Source organism: Botrytis porri (genome assembly GCF_014898465.1).
Source record: "Botrytis porri strain MUCL 3234 chromosome Unknown BPOR_007, whole genome shotgun sequence".
In the NCBI taxonomy this organism is placed as follows: Eukaryota; Fungi; Ascomycota; class Leotiomycetes; order Helotiales; family Sclerotiniaceae; genus Botrytis; species Botrytis porri.
The window spans coordinates 1,974,577-1,991,980 of NW_024066081.1; the positions used below are offsets into that span (position 1 = coordinate 1,974,577).

The 17,404-nt window shown below is 41.0% G+C and overlaps 4 protein-coding genes across 4 annotated transcripts; 1 reads left to right on the top strand and 3 right to left on the bottom strand.

Moving 5' to 3' along the window:
- Nucleotides 1-1,468: 1,468 nt before the first annotated feature.
- Nucleotides 1,469-2,923, bottom strand: EAF01_005933 (uncharacterized protein; the record flags this gene model as incomplete). Its single annotated transcript, XM_038914187.1, has 1 exon — nucleotides 1,469-2,923. One exon carries the CDS (start codon nucleotides 2,921-2,923, stop codon nucleotides 1,469-1,471), a length of 1,455 nt encoding a protein of 484 aa, XP_038770636.1.
- Nucleotides 2,924-6,530: 3,607 nt separating this feature from the next.
- EAF01_005934 (uncharacterized protein) lies at nucleotides 6,531-7,694 on the top strand (the record flags this gene model as incomplete). The annotated part of the gene is made up of 2 exons (XM_038914188.1): nucleotides 6,531-6,767; nucleotides 6,894-7,694. 2 exons carry the CDS (start codon nucleotides 6,531-6,533, stop codon nucleotides 7,692-7,694), a joined length of 1,038 nt encoding a protein of 345 aa, XP_038770637.1.
- Nucleotides 7,695-11,022: 3,328 nt separating this feature from the next.
- EAF01_005935 (uncharacterized protein) lies at nucleotides 11,023-12,912 on the bottom strand. The gene is made up of 4 exons (XM_038914189.1): nucleotides 12,832-12,912; nucleotides 12,499-12,780; nucleotides 12,184-12,376; nucleotides 11,023-11,927 (listed from the first exon to the last, which is right to left on the bottom strand). Exons 2-4 carry the CDS (start codon nucleotides 12,622-12,624, stop codon nucleotides 11,158-11,160), a joined length of 1,089 nt encoding a protein of 362 aa, XP_038770638.1. The 5' UTR covers nucleotides 12,625-12,780; nucleotides 12,832-12,912; the 3' UTR covers nucleotides 11,023-11,157.
- A 604-nt stretch (nucleotides 12,913-13,516) lies between these two features.
- On the bottom strand, nucleotides 13,517-17,176 carry EAF01_005936 (uncharacterized protein; the record flags this gene model as incomplete). The annotated part of the gene is made up of 5 exons (XM_038914190.1): nucleotides 13,517-13,666; nucleotides 13,723-16,020; nucleotides 16,067-16,747; nucleotides 16,810-16,977; nucleotides 17,081-17,176. The coding sequence occupies 5 exons, from the start codon at nucleotides 17,174-17,176 to the stop codon at nucleotides 13,517-13,519; spliced, it is 3,393 nt and encodes a 1,130-aa protein (XP_038770639.1).
- Nucleotides 17,177-17,404: the final 228 nt, after the last annotated feature.

A 17,404-nucleotide genomic window follows, 5' to 3' on the forward strand; every position in this document is an offset into this window, starting at 1 on the left:
CCTTCCCTCCACTTATCCACAAGTACTGTCTGGGTAGATATCAACTTCTCTACCTGGTACTTGTATATAAATCCATTTGTTCAGAAGTTGAGCATGTATATCATATCAGATTTCGCGATGATTATATGATATGATATGATATGATATAGTAGAAAATATACTAAATAGTATTCATGAGGTTTTTTCCGCTTCTATATCTGGATTTATATTTATATCTATACCTCCATCTCTCCCTTTTTACTTCTCCTTCTCCTTTTCCCTCTCTCTTCCCTCTCCTGTTGATCTTTTCTTTCTCTACTGCGATCAATGAACATAATCTCAAGAATCAAGATGTACATTAAACATCTACTTAGTATTGAAATTCTTATTCTTATTTTCTTCCTCTCTAGTCTTTTGTTCCTCTTTCCTTTCATTTTCTGTTCCTCTTCCCTCTCATTTTCTGTTCCTCTTTCCTCTCATCTTCTATTCCTTCTCTCTATTCCTCTGTTCCATCCCTAGCTTAGCGGAGGCTCGTCTCATCTACTATCATTGATTTCATCATTACATAGTGATTCGTCATCATATATTCGTCATCATACATATATTCATATCTACATCCACATATAATATCCATAACCAATACCAATACCAATACCAATACCAACACTAATACATATTCACCAATCTCTAATAGAACTTTCCCCCTCCCTCTCCCTCTCCCTCTCCCTCCCTCCTTCCTCCACCAATACATCAAACCACAACCCAAAGCGAGCCTAACCCCAATTCCCACTTCCCAACAAAAAGAACGACTTAATATAAGTCTCAATACAAATCTCAATACAAATCTCCAAACAAGTTTCAAATTTCCAGTTCAAAATTTCCACAAAAAGAAGAATTTAAAAATATATATATATTAAAAAAAGATGAAAGATGAAAAATCTGGGGATGGAAGTTGAAGTTGAAATGATTGTTTGTTTATTTGTTTATTTGTTTATATATATTATTTTATGTATGTATGTATGTATGTATTACTTTATGATAGAGTGAAGGGGGGGAAGAGGAAGAGGAAGAGGAAGAGGAGAAAGAAAAGAAAGAAAGAGAAAGAAAAATGAAAAGCTGCGATCAATATCATCAATATCAATCTTATGGGCTGAATTGAAGGTATCAATGTCAATTCACTCTTTACACTCTTCCACAACAGAAACATACTCATACTGTAAACTAAAATATTCCAATGATTATATCTTTTATATATCCACCATGCACCTATCCATCCAATCTACCTAATACCAGTAATCTATTTCATAATTCTCCATCCAAGCAAGATGAATATCCCAAACGCCATTCCATGTATGCAATGCAATGCAAAGCAAAGAAAAGAAAAGCATCTTAAACCATCTAGATATCAAAGGTAAACAACTCTCACTGATATGAACAGCAATCATTATACCATCTATACACAACCAGCAATACCAGACCTCACCTCACCTCACAATCCAAAGTACATGAAACCCAACACACCCATCATAACCATCACGACACTCCTCCCTACCACGTCCAATCTCCCCGCATCACTCGTCGCCGAACTACCACAACATTCTCGATTATACGTAACATTATTCCACTCCGCAGCAACCTCAAAAACACTTCCCTGTCCCACATTATAGAAATCTACATTCAGGAACTTTGGTGGAAATCCCCAATCCTGCACACATTGTTCGACATTCATTCCCAACGATCCATATCCCGTGGCATTATTCGTCTCATTCAGTAAATTCTGATACGGGACCAGTAGTGAAATACCCAGGAGATTAATATCATAGTTCAAATTGTGATTCGTCATATAGATATGCGATTTCGCATCGGAATCGAGAAGATTGGGTGGGCGTTGTGGTGTACATGGAAATGAGCGATCAATGGGATCAAAAGGAGTTTCCCACATTTGAGTGAATTCGTCGAGAATCCATGGATAGGCGGTTTGGTTTGCTTCATAGTCCATGAAGAACACGACTCTTTTTCCGCTGAGAATCATACTGGCGAGGGTGGGCCAATCGTCTAATGCCATGGGGATTTTAGGGGGTATGTATGCGAAGTTTTGGAGACCAGTTTCTTCGATGAAGGGAATGTATTTATCGACTTTGGAATAATTTCCATTGCCGAGGAGAATGGTGACGACGTCAAAGGGATGGGCTTGCACCCAATCGTAGACTTCGCTCAGATAGGTTGTAATAGGACCGGCGTCCAATATATCACAGGAAGTATGGCAGAAATGTGGAATACTTCCATTCCACTGAATCTGAGCCTGTAATAATCTGATTCCATCGTTGAGTTGGGTCGTCACATCCAATGCTTGATTTGCCGCCGCGCTACCACTTCTCACAAAGGGCGAATTGTGTGCGGATACTTCGGTGATGTTTCCGTAACTGCGATCGCAGAATTCAACATAATTGTTGCAGGGAGTGGTGTTGGTTGCTACGGCAGAGCTGGAGGTGGATGTGGCAGTTGAATTGGATGTTCCATTGATGGCAGTGGTGGTGGTGTGACGTCCTCCACCCGTCAAAACAATTTGTGTAGCGGAACTGGTTGATACTGTTACATTTCCGGTTAAAGTCTCTGTGCCCAATGCATAGATTGTGGTTGATCCCAAAGTTGTGGTGCGAGTGGTGGTGCTATCAGTTGAAGTCGAGACTATAGCTTCAGTGGAGACAGGAGATGAAGATGTAGAAAGTGTAATTGTAGTGGAAAGAGAAAGATAAGATCCTGTGGGAGTTCTTAATTCCGATCCGGTTATGGTGGTTAAATCAGTTTCCGTTGATGTGAAATCTGTGTCAGATGTTGAAGTTGAATCCGAAGTCGAACTCGAAGAAGTACTTTCTGAAGTTGCTTGAGCATGCACTACTCCAGCAGCCAGGAAAGTGACTGAAAAGAGGCGAGAAAACAACATGTTTCCTCCTCCTGTGATTCTGCCGTGATTTGTTTGACGCCTAATCACTTTGGCAGATCAGTAGATGGAATTGTGAATGTAGTCAAGATAGAAAGAAGATGCAAATGAGTGGAGATGGTCTTGGGGGGGGAGGGAAGAGGTGGTATAACTCGCATTCGAGAAGTTTGGGGAAAAGTTTAGATAGCGATAGGAATTTGGGATGGTGAAGGTGGGACTGGGAATTCACAGTCGACGTCAGAAAAAGAATTGCTCTGTAGGGAGTAAAATGTATATGGTAAAATACATAATACTACCTAATTTGGAATGATTGCTAAAACATTGAATAGTAATGAATAGATTTCTAAAATAGGAGTAGTGAGTATTGAGGTAGATGGAATACCTAGTTACTTCGGTGGCACGGTTGAAGGAGAAGAAAATGAAGTAGTTGTTCCAATGGTAAGGCAAGGCAGGGCAAGGCAATGAATGAATGACGTTATCTCGTTGTTTTCTTTTCTATTTTCGTGTACCGTGTACGTTTTCTTTCTTCACCTCTATTTTGTAGACGGTACGGTATGGTTCTTCAGATATTAAAATTCGAGAGGCTCGAGAGGTTTGAGGGCTTGAAAGTTGACAGAGGGGCTCAACTTATTACTCAAGGGACTCACTCGCATTGGAAGACAGTCTGTTTTAAGACACAGACACCACAGTGGATACGCAATCCAATTTTAGCTTCGGATACTCGGCCATATACCAAGGGAAAATAAGCCCCCTTTGAGGAATGGAGAGTCTTGTCAGTCTTGAGAGTCTTGAGAGTGTAACAGTTGACAAATCTTTTACTTGTACGTACTGGTAGACGATTGGAGATGGATTTGGAATCTTTAGATGCTGGATTCTAGATGCTGGATTCTAGATGCTGGAGGCTAGACACTAGATGATGATAACGATGGCGAGTGCATGTTGATGGTGGAGTATTCCGTCGACCAGAGGAGGAATCTAGCTGTGTAGAATCTTAGTTTTCGTCCAAAGAACAGTCTTCCCTTGGGAAATATCGATCTTCCTTTGGGTTGTAGATCTACATGTGCGTGACTGGTGGACTGGTGCCATGGTCCCATACGAAAGTATGTCCCATTGTCCCTGAATCATAGCGGGAGGGTAGTCCCAAGCGAACGGGTGAAGGCTCTTTATCTATTCATTCGATCAATTGATCAATCAATCATCCTGTCATCATATTTAGGCTTACTTGAGTATATACGAATAAAAGCAAAAAGGTTAAGGTGGACCGACTCAATAATACAGTATGATGACAGCCAGTCAATCCAATGCAAAAAAATCACACACAAACATAGAATCTCCAAAGATAACCATTTCACTCCAAACCAACACCAGACCCTCCCAATACAACATCACCACATCACCACATCACCACCTCATCCAAGTGTCTGACAAGTGTATCAAATCGAGTTTCACCAAAAACTCATCATCATTTTCTGCATCTACTTGTCACCACTCTCTGAGTTTCTCACACCTCACACCTCTCTTACCTCTCACCTCTCACCTCTCACCTCTCACCTCTCACCTTTTCTGAAAACACAAGTCCCACCTTCTCTCCCAATTCCATGGTCCAAGCCTCATTCACGCCCCTCTTTTTCTCACGGCCAAGACGGCTATTCAAGGATGACATTCATTCAGAACCACCCAAGCTCATCTTCCTGCATAGATCCGAGTCTAGGATTGCGGACATTTCCCGAGCACTTGAAATAATGAGGTGCACAATCATCGGCAGAGGGTAAATCATAATTGATTAAGGGTCTAGATTGATTGTGTAGTGAGTATCATACCATCCCATACGGTCCATCCCATCCCATCCTATCCTATCACCAATAATACACAACTACAGTGTGAAGAGAAAGAAAAACTCTTCTAGTTTTGCATCTTGAAAAGTCAAAGAAATTCCTCTCGAGACAAGTGTAAACTCACACAGTGACCTACCTACCTAGTCTCCTAGTATCTCTCCCAAGGATTATCTACCTAGGTAACCTTACTTATCCGTCAATTAACCGCCAAGTTGTACCGGTATTCTTTCACAAACAGATGAACAAACAAAGAACCAGTACACTACACTACACTACACCACATCGTATCGATATCCCCAATTCTCGTATTCACAATCTTGTCAAAGAGCTATAGACCTATAGATCTGTACCGGTACTATCGGAGAGGAACCCCCCTCCCCCCCCCGCCTGCCTTCCTCATCCCTAAAACTGCGCCTCGATGTATCTAAGCTCAATACCGTATTGATGAGTGCTGGCTGCGTATGTAGGTAGGTATGTGTTACATTCTCAAGCTTACCTATCGAACCACCATTACTCAGGTCCTTTGAAGTTGGATGATGTGATGTGATGTGATGTTCAGGGGGAGAGTCTTCTTATTGTTCTTATTCTTATTCCTCATATCCTTCGCATTCCTTATACCCAATCTCGAATCCTCACAGCGTATTCAGCCCAGCGTATTCACCACCAACCACCAACCACCAACTACCAACCAACCAACAACACCAAGCATGATGAAAAGTGTATCTATCATATGAGATAAGTAAGAAGTAATCAATCAACAAATTCGAGCACCATAACTCTTCTCGATTCTAGAAGTTTGCTTAGGAAAATCAATAGCTTTATTAGTTGAATAATTCCAAGGTCCTCAAATTGATTTGGGACTTCCTATGTACAACTACATCAGTGGCGTATTTTCTTCTTTTTTCACTCCTTCTCTCCTCAGTATCTCCCTGTTCCCAAGTCTCATCTGTACAAAATCCAACCTCATGACTCCAAGCTCCAACACGAAAAGCCAGTTCTCGATGCGCAAGATGACTCCGTACCGTACCCTCTTTTACTAAAATGGCAATCCATGCAGCTAACAGTCCAAGCCCCTGTATGTGGATGGTAGGTGTAGGTACCATGGTTTCGATGATGTCGATAAGATGGGTCGTAGGGTAAAGCTAATTTGTTTCCAATCTTATTATTATTATTTGATTTTATCCTTATTCTTGTGATTTTATTCTTATCCTTATCCTTATTCTTATTATTATTATTATTAGTTATCCTTAATCCTTATACAGCGTAGGCATGGGAGAATATTAACTTCCGGTATTATTTATCATCATTTTACAATTACTAAACGAACGTCGCTGAAAACTGGGTACGGGTTAATAAGTAGAATCAAGCTTTGGTGAAGAATTGCACACAGGAAGTGAGAGTGAGTGAGGTAGGTTGGCTTGTCTTTGGAGAAATTCTGTGGATGATTATCTGATATCTATCCTAGTATCCTTCTCCCGTCTTGAACTTTTGGATGGATCGATCTTTGATGGTTTATTGATTGGGTTCTTGGATTCTGGATTTTGGGATTGTGTTATTTCGATTATTGTCGTCGTCTATCATTCACCTACCTACCTACCTACTCACTCACTCACATTTTATATCCATCTATCTTTATATATAGGATTTGTGAAAGTGTACAAAGAGATAATCGCCAAACCAATTTCTCTCATCTCATCTCATCACATCTCAATCCTCAATTCAACATCACGCAATACCCTCATCTCATCTCATCTACCTCACCACCCCATCTCACCATGGGTTTCTTCCCCAATCGAAAACGTCAAGAAGCTTTCCCAGCTCAAGAAGCAGGAACCATATCCCCAGAAGGTCGCACCACAGATAAAAGTTCCGATCGAATCTTAACTTCCGGTGATGGCTCAAATCATGTCTCGACAGCAGGCGTAGATATTAAGAGAGCTACCAAGGCGAGGAAGAGAGCCATTTATATCACCAGTTTCTTGTATATGATTGCTGTTATATTTTTAATTCTTGTAAGTTTGAGTTTTTTCTTCTTCGGATATTCATCATTGCTATTTGCCATTGTCATTGCTACCTCCTCAAATCTCATCTCATCTCAATCTTTCCCTTATATTCTAAAATTAACACACAAACCTCAGACCATAATCGGCAACATAAACAACCGAGCCGTCATCCGCGATACCTGGTTCTTCCGACTCGACCTCACCAACATCATACCCGAATCCGTTGGCGGCGGCATCACCTTGCAAAACTCGCTCGCCCGATCCCTCGGCCTCCACGATTTCTACCAAGTCGGTCTCTGGAATTTCTGCGAAGGCTACAACGATGAAGGTATCACCTCGTGCTCCACCCCCGAAAACCTCTACTGGTTCAACCCCGTCGATATCCTGCTCAATGAACTTCTCGCCGGCGCAACCATTGCTCTCCCCGCCCAAATAAACAATATCCTCAGTCTCATCCGCATTGCGAGTCACATCATGTTCGGCTTCTTCATCACGGGTGTTGTTATGAGTTTCTGCAATATCTTCCTCTCCTTCTTCACCATCTATTCGCGATGGATCTCGGGCTTCTACGCCATCTGGACTTTTATTTCTGCGCTTCTGGTCACCACCGCTGCGATTATCGCCACGGTTATGTTTATCATTTTCCGAAATACGGTGACGAGTCAGGCGGGGCTGAATATTGGCGCCAGCGTCGGAACTCAAATGTTTGCGTTTATGTGGATCGGGGCTTCCTGTGTGATTATCGCGTGGGTGATTCATGTGGGTATGTGTTGTTGTGGGGCGAGTAGGAGAGATGTGAAGAGTGGGAGGAGGATGGGGAGTAAGAAGGCTTATTCGAGTGGAGTGATGCCGGCGGGGATGGAGGAGAAGAGGGGGGGAAAGAAGAGGTCGATTCCGGGGTTCGGGAGGAGGAAGACGGCGGGGGAGGTGGTTTAGTTTCGGACGGGTTGGTTTAGCTTGTGATTCTTGGGGAAATGGTTCTTGTTCCTTTTTCCTGTCTTCTTGGGATAGAAGATAGATGGAATGGGGAATATCATATCATACATAGAATAGAGTGAGAGTGGAAAAAGATATGGATATGCATCGATGAACATCAGCATCGGCATCAACATCAAACATCAGACCCAGAGCATAGAAACATGTCTTGGAAGTATATACACATATACATATACATACATACACCTATATACAAAAGTTATATAATTATATGGTTATGAAATCAGGACATCAGGGTATCGGGACAAGGCGTTGGTAGATAGAATAGCGGCGGCTGCGGCTGGATAGATAGCCTTGTGAATTTTGGGGGCATTTTTGTATGTAGGATGGGAAGTCGGGAAGTTGGAACTTGGGGAGGTATGATATGGGTAGGAGAGGGGAAGATGGGAGAGGATGGGAGAAGAGAGGAGAAGATGGGAGAGGGTGGGAGAGGAGAAGAGATGAGGAGAGAAGATGGGAGAGGATGAGGAGAGGAGAAGAGATGAGGAGAAGAGAAGAGAAGATGGGAGAGGAGAGGAGAGCATTAGTATGAATTAGCAATAGGGTTAGGGCTGGTAAATGATATTGAAGTGGATTGAATAGATAGAATAGAACGGAATAGAACGGAATAGAAAAGGAAAGAATAGAAAAGAAAAGATTCGAATGATGTTAATTGCGTCGATATCTTCAAGTGATAGGAAATGGAAGGGTTGATATCTATCTTTTTGCTTGTTTTGGGGGGAGGGGATCTCCCTTTTTCCTTTCCTGTCTTTTGCTTGGGGGTTTTTTTCCCAGTGTCTTGTTCTGGGATTTATTTCTTCTTGTTTTTTTTCCCCTGAGGAGAGAGTCTACTTTTGAAAGAAGTCTTGTTGATTGTTTTTTTTTAGGTCTTTTCGTTTCTTTTGGTTTGATTTGGTTTGGTTTGGTCTTGATTTGATTTTGTTTTTTTTGTTTTTTTTTTGTTTTTTTTTTGTTTTTTTTTTGTTTTTTTTTTTGTTTTTTTTTTGTTTTTTTTTTTGTTTTTTTTTTGTTTTTTTTTGTTTTTTTTTGTTTTTTTTTGTTTTTTTTTTTAATTAAGTTGAATTTGATTTAAGTTGAGTTGATTTTTATTTATTTATAAGTTATATATTTATATTTATATTTAATTATCGACAGTTTATTTCCTTAATAATCTTACTATTCGCGAGGATTTTAGTATTATATATACAAAAAAAAAGAAAACTCTTACTTAATAAAACCTAATTCAATGTTACGGGAGCTGCCTCTAGGGTCACGTGGAAGTGTCTAGAGATCTCTCGAGGTGGTTTAGACTAGACTTCAAGTAGGAATTCAATAAGGTTGTAACTGGTTGCAATTCTCGTAACTATAGTAATGAAACTAATGATTGTTCTTGAGCACGAAGCTCTACATTGTAATGAAACCCATTCCCTTATATAGATCTTCGTCCTACTTGGACAGCTGGGACAGCCGGGCGCTCCTGGAGCGCTGTCGTTCCTGAGCTGTCCATCACGGGACACTAATCCCGTGACTCTTGGTGTCCTAGCTTATTCTTTTGTCCTGGGGCTAATCCCCTGGGACATTACTAATCCTAGTGAAGCCTTCTTGCTTACTGTGTTCTGTCTTTCCTAGGACCTATTGTCCTGGGAACTATGTCCTATGTTTCTAGGGTATCCTATGACTAATACTATATACGTGCCTGAGGCTCTCCTGGGTGCCTAGCGTCCCCCGGTATACTGCAGCTGAATCACCGAGGCTTATAGTACCATTATAGCCTATACGTTGGTGATTCTACAGCCTGTTACTAATCCGTTGTAACACTATATCTTAATATTAATCAACTTGATCAGAATAGGAAATTATTATTATTAACAAGATTAAAAGAGTAAAAGAAGTTAAAAGGGAATAAATTGACTTCGCCTACAAGCTCTTAATATAACTACTATTCAAAATCATATTTAAAAATAATCAAATAATACTTTCTTGGAAAGTAAGGGGTTTGGGGGCTCGCAGGCCCTAGTATATTTATATGTATTTATATATGTATGTATGTATTTATTTGTATTTATATTTGTTTTAATTTTATTAAAGTTTAAGTTTGAGAATGAGGGTTGAGATGGTAATGATAATGATGATGAGATAGTGAGATGGAATTATAAGATGTGAGATGGAATTATAAGATGTGAGATGGAATTATAAGATGAGAGATGGGAGAAGGGGGAGAATATATTTACGCGTCCTAATATTCATAAGAGTTAGAAGTAGAAGTAGAAGTAGAAGTAGAAGTTTTTGTATTTGTATTTGTGTTTGTGTTTGTTTATATATTTGTATATATATGTATATATATACTGAAACTGAAAATCGAAAAGGCTATGTATAGATTGTTGGAGTAGAGAGGTAGAGAAATAGAGAGATAGTATCTATCCGCTTGATTCTTAAGGGGTAAGGCGAAAGGGGTAAACGAGTGAGCAAGGGGCTTGCTATTTGATATTTGATAGCATTTTGTATTGTATTATATTGTTTAGGGGTTGTATGTGTGTATGTATAATATACATAATATAATAAAATAGGAATTCTATAAAGGGACTTGGGAGGAGAAACAAGAATATTTGCATATAGAATGTAAGTGAGATGAGATAGTGAGGATAGTGTACTATACTATGTCTGAGGGTCGATCCTTTTTACCTTCTTTTTTACCTTCTCAGCTCTTGTAATGAATTTTCTGCTCGGGTGATGGGAGAGTTTTTATGATATGTTGATAGGTTGGTAGAGAGGATGCGGGTTGAATCTCGAGGATCCATAAAGTGTATCTAACTACCTAGAATGATCTAAAATGATAGATGGACGAAAGAAGGAGAGGAAAGGGAAGCAGGGAGTCCCTTTATATGTATGCCTAGGTATGAGTTAATAATAGTAATGTGTGAAAATACTCATGTAGAGACTCGAAACTCGAGATTATGATGCACGAGGTTTGAATTTTGTTTTCTTTTGTTTCATTTCTTTATGAGTGTATGTGTTTGGTTGAACGAATGGGAGGATGGATGGATAGGTGAGTGGAGGGAGATCTATCTTTGTGGGATGTAGTAGTATCTAGTTTGATGTTTTTGTTGAGTAGGTAGTTAATTCTACTTCGTGTTCTGAATCTCGAAGAAGAGCTAGTAGAAAAGTAGCCATAGTAAAGATAGAAAAGGAGGAAAGGAATGTTCTTTGTAAAACTTGACATCAAAATTGATGCCACACTGAGTATCTATTTTTACTTCACGTTCTGAAATTTCTGGTCCTTCAAAATGGTATAGCGCATAGTGGGTGAGTACTTTACTGAATCAACAAGGATAGGAAGTATTTTTTTTATAAAAGAAATATTAAGGGCATATGTTTATCGAAGGGTTGTGTATTTCTCTCACACATATACTTATACACCAAATATCTATTTCCACTCAACACTCCAAATCTTCTGACCCCTCCAAAACGGCACGACCTCCACACCCTCACCCTTCAAACTCGCCCTCACAATCTCCTCTCCATTCCTCAATACAATTCTCTGTCCCTCCCCCGTTCCAGCCTCCGCAATCCCATAAAACTTTCTTCCCCTCTTCCCCAAAAATCCCTCCAAAATCTCCTTCGTAACATCATCCTCCCTTAAAACCCCCCTCTCCACCCCCCTCTCCAACGCCGTAATCACATGACCCACCGCATGCGCCTGCGTAAATACTCCCGCGGCCGTCTTTCCGGTTCCGCCCTTCTTGGCCCCAATGTCATGGGGTGCGCTATCGGTGCCGAGGAAGAATTTCTCGGAATCCTCTACTGCTGCGACGAGCAACGCGGTACGATCACTAGGTAATTTGGCCACCGGTTTGCAGAAGTGGAAAGCGTCGTCGGCCCATTGGTCGATGGTGAGAAAGAGGTGATGAGCGGTGATTGTTCCGACGACGTTGGGACCGCATTGTTTGACAGCTTGGATGGCTGCCGCGGTGGTGCAATGTTCTAGGACGATTTTGAGGGTGGGAAATTGGCGGTGGAGAGAGAGGAGGGTTGGGAGGAAAGAGGCTTCGGCGTTGAGGATGGTGATGTCTTTTTTGTGGTCGGAAGGACATTCGCCGTGGAGATTGAGGACGAGTCCTTCTTCGGCCATGGCGGCAAAGACGGGGTAGAATGGTTCATAGGAGATGACGCCTGAGGAGGAATTGGTTGTTACGCCTTTGTTTGGTTAGTTTGTTTATGTAGGTCTATTTTTGAATAGGGAAATAGACGGAGGTATAATGTTTGATAATCCGGACTGGGGGACTGGCAAGTTGGATGTAATTTCTCAATATCTGAAAGCAATACAAGCTTCAAAGAGTAGAGAGCTTGGAACACCTAATCCACTCTGAATGCTGTATTACTTCCAAATATGAAAACTTCCAATCATCGAACTGCAGTCCAGATTGCTAAAAACTTGGATAAAAATACGAACCTGCTGGATAACTTTTAATTCCCACGATACCCGCTTTCTTAGCCTCTCGAACAGTCTCAGGAGTAATACTCTCGTGTAAATAAAGAGTCATGAGATAATTGACATTGGGCTCAATAGCAAGAAGACGTTCCTTATAGGCAAGAGCTGCAGCTACTGTAGTAACGGGTGGAACGAGATTGGGCATTACATAGACCTATTGCATTATAGATTAGCGAACCATAGAAACAATCCAAATAATCTTAACTTTGTGGTTCAGAAGAGAACTTTCGAAACTGGATGAATCGAAACTTTTTAAAAAAATAGAGAACCACCTACGGTATCCACACCACCTAATTTAATGGTAGGAACAACTGTTTCCATCATCTTTCCATCTCGTAGATGTACGTGAAAATCTGCCGCTGCAGGGAGTTCTAGCCCGTCGAATTTGGAGAGCGGTGACATCTTTCTTTTTCTTTTGATGGAATCTTGAGGATTTGAATGTAAAGTATTTAATGATACTAGGAACTCTCCTAATCCAAATCTCTTTCAAATTTCAAGTATGTTGATTTGTTCAATCTCTGCTGTGCTAAGTTGGCTGGAACTTTAGATCAAAGGTTGCTAAATAATGAGGGTCAGTTACAATTTCATCAGAGAAGGGAGAGCACTCACGTATCGAGCCACTGTATCAATAATCTCGAATCTCTAGAGATCATACGTAGATTTTTATCAACTCTTTCATAAAAGCTCAAGAAAAAGATCACTCGTCGTTGGTGGGATGAATGGTGGGGTGTTTTTCAATTTTTGCATCACGTGTGATGAATGCTAAAGATTAGAGGTTTGTACTAATTTTTGGGGGCCGGTTTTCGGATTGTATGTGTATGTACCAATTCCAATTTCATCTATACATGGACTCTTCGCGTGGGTTTTTTGTAGCATGAAGATTTGAAGGACCCCGACCGAACTCTTGACTTTACCTAGTATGTTTGAGATAATTGAGGGACGAAAAGTATGCCAGCTAGCGAATGAATAGGATTGATTCACTCCCAAACAGTCAGAACAAACGCAACAACGGAAAAGTTAAAAAATTGTGGTATTTTATGACAATATATCTTGTAATTCTTGTGGAATTCAATCATTCACATCTTGTCTACATATCATGATGTAAACATATCCATCTAAAACTACGCATTCTTCACCTCTATGATGACGAAGCGCATAGCAATTAATCCTCATAACGCCCTACCCAAAGCCATGCCTTCTGAATGAATACACTTGACAAATCCCTTTTCGTAATAGTAACACACCGAGCCATTTTGACTCGATTTCATCCTCATCTACATCCTCATCCACATCCTCATCTCTTTCTACCCTTGGACTTGCTCTTCGAAGCCGAAGCAGGTGCTGGACTGGAAGCATTTGAAGCAACGCTTGAAGCTCTTGAAGATGGAGTTGCTGAAGCTGCTTTACTTCCAGCAGTAGACTTGACATTATCAAGTGCCTTGTTCTAATTTTTTTTTTTAGTAATCATGTACAAGTTTGCGGTCAACTAGATAATCTTACCTTAACACCATTCTTTGACTTCTTCTTGGCAGGAGCCATTCCCAAAACACTATCCTCATCATTTTCATCATCTTCAGGTTCTCTCTTGGCTTTGCCATTTGCAGTACCATTTACAGGTTTAGCTGCAGCAGGTTCGTCAAATTCTCTAGCAACTGTTGTCAAAAGTGTTGTACATCTTCTGCTAATTTCAATAGGGGTCCTGCTCAAGAAGAACCAATCAAATCGGAAAAGAGGACTTTCACGAATATCATCACGGATTTTTTCGTGGATACCATCACTATCAACTCCATACTTGTCTAGAAGAACAAGCAAGAAGCGATCTTCTTCCTCAGTATAGACCTTTTTGTTTGTAGTTGATACTGAGTAGTTGATCTTGAGTTGTTGTAATGGTACTCGGTATTGTTGCATTTTCTTGCGTAACATCTTTCTTTGATGATCCATCTTTCTGGTTTTCTCCTCACCAGCTTCAATTTGACCGATGTGTTTAGCATAATCAGCAATTTCGGTATATCGTTGCCAGAAGATCTTCGCGTAAGCTTTGATATCCTCCGGTCCCTTGCTGTCCACTTCTTCAGCAATCATATTATAATCTTTACGGCCATATTTTGCTGAACCATTGATGAATTGTTGAAAATCTCGACGATTCCAGTCAGCAAAACCCTGTTGAGATAGAAGCTGCTTCTCTTCTTGCTCTTCTTCAGTGAGAGGAGTAGCATTGTCAATCTCCAACTGCTCCAAGTTACGTTCAGCCTCACGATCCGAGAGATCTTCTTCTGTACCGTCTGCTAGAGGAACTTTGTAACCGATTTCTTTACGATGAAACGCAGTCTCGCGGTCTTGTAGATCTCGTAGAGTTGGTGGAAAGAATTGATAGTCATGAACTGTGACTTGCTTAGGCGCTTTGGGTGCTTTAGGTTTTGGATCGGCAACACGACCGCCAGTAGACAAAGCTTGCTTGTAGTATTTGTCCATGGAATAAGATTGTTCCTTGCGTTCACGCTTGGCGGGATTAATCCAAGTCATACCAATGTCTTTCTTTTGATTACTGAAATCCTTGCCATCCCATTGATAAGCAGATTCTGATGTGAAGTTCTGAAGGTCGTCGATACCGAGTTTCTCGTAACGGGCATTGAGCTCTGCAGTACGTTTCTCACCATGCTTCAAAATTTCATCAATGTCATCATCGTCAAGGTCTGCACCCTTCTCTGCAAGAGTACCTGTTGGTCCAGTAGTCGCGAAAACCTTTTCGGCTCCATGCTGAATCATGTTCAACAGATCATCCTTATTAGCAGCTGCCTTAGCAGCAATCTGGGCACGACCTTGTTGAATAACGAGTTGATCTAGACGCAATTTTTGTGCAGCACGTTCTAGGACCTTTTCTTCGATGGCGTTCTCCGTGACGAATCGATAAACAACAACTTGTTTTGTCTGTCCAATACGATGGGCTCGATCCATAGCCTGTAGATCTGCTTGAGGGTTCCAATCGCTGTCGTAGAGGACAACAATATCGGCACTGGTCAAATTGATACCAAGACCACCAGCTCTGGTGGTTAAAAGGAAAACAAATTTCTCGCTGCCTGGCTTGTTGTAATCATCGATAGCTTGAATACGATCCTCGTGTGCTGTACCACCATCAATTCGACAATACTTGTATTCACGGAAAACGCAGTAATCTTCAAGGATGTCTAAAAGTCTGCTCATCTGAGAGAAGATCAGGACTCGACTTCCAGCTTTCTTCATGCGAGTAAGAAGCTTGTCTAACATGACCATCTTTCCCGCATTGAAGACCAAATGTTCATCGGTAGTGTAAGGTGGTCCAGGTTCAGCGCCCTCGAAAAGATATGGATGGTTGCAACATTTTCGAAGTTGCATAACAATGTTCAAAAGTCGTGTTTTGGATTCACGTTTTCCACCCGCACCATTGACTGCGTCGATATCTTTCTCAAGAATCTTTTTGTACCATTTGACTTGCATGTCGGACATACCAATGTACAGATTAACCTCCTTTTTGGGCAATAAACTCTTTTCGACATCGGCCTTAACACGACGAAGTAAGAAGGGGCGCAATACGCGATGTAATTGCTGCACAACGGTATCTTGATCTTCTTGCTGGCCAGAAAACCATTGATCAAATGCCTCAGCATCACCGAAAACATCTGGAAGTAAAAAGTTGAGAAGTGCCCATAGCTCATGCAAATTGTTTTGCAATGGAGTACCAGTGATCAGAAGTCGATTTCTTGAATTAAATAAACGAATGACTTGAGCAAGGGAGGACTCTTCGTTTTTAATACGATGGGCCTAATTTAGTTAGCAAGAATCATTTTCATGGAACAAACAGTCCTACCTCATCAATAATGATGTATTCCCACGCAAATTTCTTCAAGTGAGATTTCTCTCGGAGAATCATCTCGTAACTTGTGATACAAACATCGAACTTTTCATCGATAAGTCGCTCGTTAATTAAATTATTGCGCTCCTCCTTAGCTCCTTGGAGTACCAAAACATTGACCTCTGGTGTCCATCTTACAAACTCCCTCTTCCAATTGTCAAGCGTAGATTTCGGGACAACGATAAGATGAGGACCAGTGATATCCATAATGTGCCTCAGATAACCTAAGAATGAGATTGTTTGTAAAGTCTTTCCAAGACCCATCTCATCTGCAAGGATTCCCGAGATACCATTCTCATGGAGAGACACCAGCCAATTCAATCCGGCTACTTGGTAATCTCTCATTTGACCTTGAATGAAACCTGGCGATTCGCGAAATACGGTCTCCGCAGACCCTCCAGCCTTTTCGTCTTTTAAGAGCTCCGCATCCTCTTCTGCTTCTGTTCTGCGGCGTCTCTCGTTGGCTGCACCTCCTTTTCTATCCGCAGCTTTCTTCTTCTGTTCAGCCTCTTCATTCTGGCGATCAATCTCGTGCATAATTTCCTGAATTCGTGGATTTGGGTTTGTTTCGATGAAATGCCTAAACAAATCTGTCAAGCCAAGAAGATATCGAAAACGTCGAATGGAGTCGTCTTCCTACAATGGAGAGGATGAATCAGCTGTTACTCTTGAAAATCAGTAAAAACCGGTGAAAATACCTTGGATTCACCAAGACGATCATGTTTTTTGCCAAAAACGCTCCGACGCAATTGAGTAGCTTCTGATCTTCTTTTACGTCCATCTCCTGCATCACCATGAACGCTGCTCTCTGTTGTATTGGGATTGGTATCAGAATCTTCTGTAAAATCTGGGGTTTCATCGACATCCTAATGCGCCAGTTAGTATATCATCACTTTAGGACAATGTACGTAGAAAGAAAGCCTTGATGGCTTTTAGATAAAATGTATTGTAGACCAAAACCGAACATACCATAGGGTCAGTATGTTGCTCTTTGACTTCAGAGACATCTGCCATGGACATATCTGTATCGACACCACTATTGCGTGAAGAACGTGTTGGCGCCATCTTGATATAGCTTCAACCCTGTCTAGGGCACTTGATAGTAAGAGGTGTATCACTTATGCGCCGAGAAGAAAAAGTGCTTCGCTAGATGGAAAGGTATACGCGGGTTTGATGATGAATGGGTTCTTGAAATCAAAAGAGCAATACTGTTTGTTGATTGAGGTTGAGATTGAGATGCAGAAGTTAAGAAATTGACCTGAAGTGGAATTTCGCGTTCATTGAATAGAATCT